Source organism: Babylonia areolata, chromosome 26 (genome assembly GCF_041734735.1).
Source record: "Babylonia areolata isolate BAREFJ2019XMU chromosome 26, ASM4173473v1, whole genome shotgun sequence".
NCBI classification, from domain to species: Eukaryota; Metazoa; Mollusca; class Gastropoda; order Neogastropoda; family Buccinidae; genus Babylonia; species Babylonia areolata.
This window is the reverse complement of record NC_134901.1, coordinates 37535472-37537971: the sequence shown is the minus strand read 5'-3', so window position 1 is coordinate 37537971 and position 2500 is coordinate 37535472. Positions and strand designations below refer to the sequence as shown.

The 2500-nt window shown below is 50.0% G+C and overlaps 1 protein-coding gene across 1 annotated transcript in view; it reads right to left on the bottom strand.

Annotated features, from left to right (window-relative positions):
* The window catches only part of LOC143300181 (translin-associated factor X-interacting protein 1-like), a 30872-nt gene that overhangs the window by 13077 nt on the left and 15295 nt on the right, over positions 1–2500 (bottom strand). Inside the window, exon 11 of the mRNA XM_076613739.1 lies at positions 294–459. Within this exon, the coding sequence (XP_076469854.1) occupies positions 294–459 (166 nt within the window). The remainder of the gene's footprint in view (positions 1–293; positions 460–2500) is intronic.

Here is a 2500-nt window from a genome sequence, read left to right as displayed (position 1 = left end):
GCATGCTGGGTATGTACTTGTTTCCATAACCCACCGAACGCTGACATGGATTACAGGATCTTTAACGTGCGTACTTGATCTTATGCTTGCGCATACACGCGAAGGGGGTTCAGGCACTGGCAGGTCTGCACATGTCTTGTCCTGTCCTGGGAGATTGTAAAAATCTCCACCCTTTACCCACCAGGCGCCGTCACCGTGATTCGAACCCGAGACCCTCAGATCGAAAGTCCATCGCTTTAACCATTCGGCCATGGCGCCCATCATTTAAACGATTCAATTTCCTCGCCACTCACCTGTCCATCAAAGTACTCCGCCCCGCCGTACTCTGACCCGCCAGCCCCAGCGCTGATCTCCTGGATGAGGACGTCCACTAGTTCGTTGCTGGACTTGCCCTCAGACACCTCCTTCCAGTGCTCGGCGCCGCCGTTCACATGGTCCCCGCACTTCTCCCAGTCCGGCCTGCGATGCAAGCACAGTTCTCCTCTCATGTACACCCTACCCCTGCCTTCAACCCTTTGAGTCCCCCCGGAACTGTTTTGTCATTTTTGCCCCCCAAAATAACCATAGCTTTAATGTTTTGACTTCAAGAGCTATCAATTTTGTAGTTTTGGCCAAAATAATGGTAACTTTAACCTTTTACTTACTCTCCGAACTATTTCTAATTCCAGCCAACATAATCTTAACTTTAACCTTTTGATTCCCAGAACTATTTGTAATTTTTACCCCAGAACAATCATTGACTTAAACCTTTTCAATCCCAGAACTATTTTGTAATTTCTGCCCAAAATAATCTTAACTTTAACCTTTTGACTCCCAGAACTATTTGTAATTTTTGCCCAAAATAATAATCATAGCCTCTCCCAGAACTATTTGTAGTTTGTGCACAAAATAATCATAACTTTAACTTTTTGACTCCAAGAACTATTTTGTAATTTGTGCCCAAAATAATCATAACTTTAAACTTTTCACTCCAATGACTATTCGTAATTTTTGCCAAAATAATCATAACTCTCCCCACCCTTCTTGTCTCACTGTGTCCCATCCTGTCCTATCCTGTCTTGTCTTGCCCTGTCCTATCCTGTCTTGTCTTGCCCTGTCCTGTCTTGTCTTGCCCTGTCCTGTGCTGTCTTGCCCTGTCCCGTCTTGTTTTGGCCTGACCTGTCCTGTCTTGCCCTGTCCCGTCTTGTTTTGGCCTGTCCTGTCCTGTCTTGACCTGTCCCATCTTGTTTTGGCCTGTCTTGTCCTGTCTTCCCCTGTCCTGTCTTGTTTTGACCTGGCCTGTCCTGTCTTGACCTGTCCCATCTTGTTTTGGGCTGTCTTGTCCTGTCTCATCTTGTCCTGTCTTGTTTTGGCCTGACCTGTCCCATCTTGTTTTGGCCTGACCTGTCCTGTCTTGCCCTGTCCCGTCTTGTTTTGGCCTGTCCTGTCCTGTCTTGACCTGTCCCATCTTGTTTTGGCCTGTCTTGTCCTGTCTCATCTTGTCCTGTTCTGCCCTGCCCTGTCCTGTCCTGCTCTGTCTTGTCCTGTCTTGTCCTGTCTTGTCTCGTCCTATCATGTCATGTCTCTGTCTCATCCTGTCCTGTCCTGTCCAGTCTCATCCTGTTCTTATTCTGTCCTGTCCTGTCCTGTCTGTCTCTGCCTAACCCCCCACCCACCCCCGCCCTCTCTGTCATTTGTATAGAGCTATCATGTCCTGTCTTGTCTCATCATGTGTTGTTTCATCCTGTCCTGTCTTCTCCTGCCTTGTCCTGTCCTGTTTTGTTTTGACCTGACCTGTCCTGTCTTGACCTGTCCCGTCTTGTTTTGGGCTGTACTGTCCGGTCTTGCCTGTCTTGTCCTGTCTCATCTTGTCCTGTTTTGCCCTGTCCTGTCCTGCTCTGTCTTGTCCTGTCCTGTCTTGTCCTGTCCTATCATATCATGTCTCTGTCTCATCCTGTCCTGTCTCATCCTGTCCTTATCCTGTCCTGTCCTGTTTGTCTCTGCCTACCCCTACCCCCCAACCCCCCCCCCACCTTCTGTCCTTTGCATAGAGCTATCATGTCCTGTCTTGTCTCATCATGTACTGTTTCATCCTGTCCTGTCTTCTCCTGCCTTGTCCTGTCCTGTTTCTGCCTATACTAATCCCCCACACCTATCCCCCACCCCCACCCTTTCCCTGACCTGGCTGTGGAGCTGCATTTGAGGCTGGTCATCCCGTCCTGTCCTGTCCTGTTTTGTCTTGTCTTGTTTTGTCCTGTCATCTCCTGTCCCATCCTGTCCTGTCCTGTATCTGCTTATTCCCCCCCCCCCCAGACCCCCTCCTCCGACCCCCCCAACGCAGCCCCCGCAACCCCACGCCCCCTATCTGTCAGCCCTGACCTGGGTGTGGAGCTTTGTCTGAGGCTGGTCATCCTGTCCTGTCCTGTCCTGTTTTGTCTTGTCTTGTTTTGTCCTGTCATCTCCTGTCCCATCCTGTCCTGTCCTGTCTCTGCAAACTCCCCCCCCCCCCGACCCCCCCATT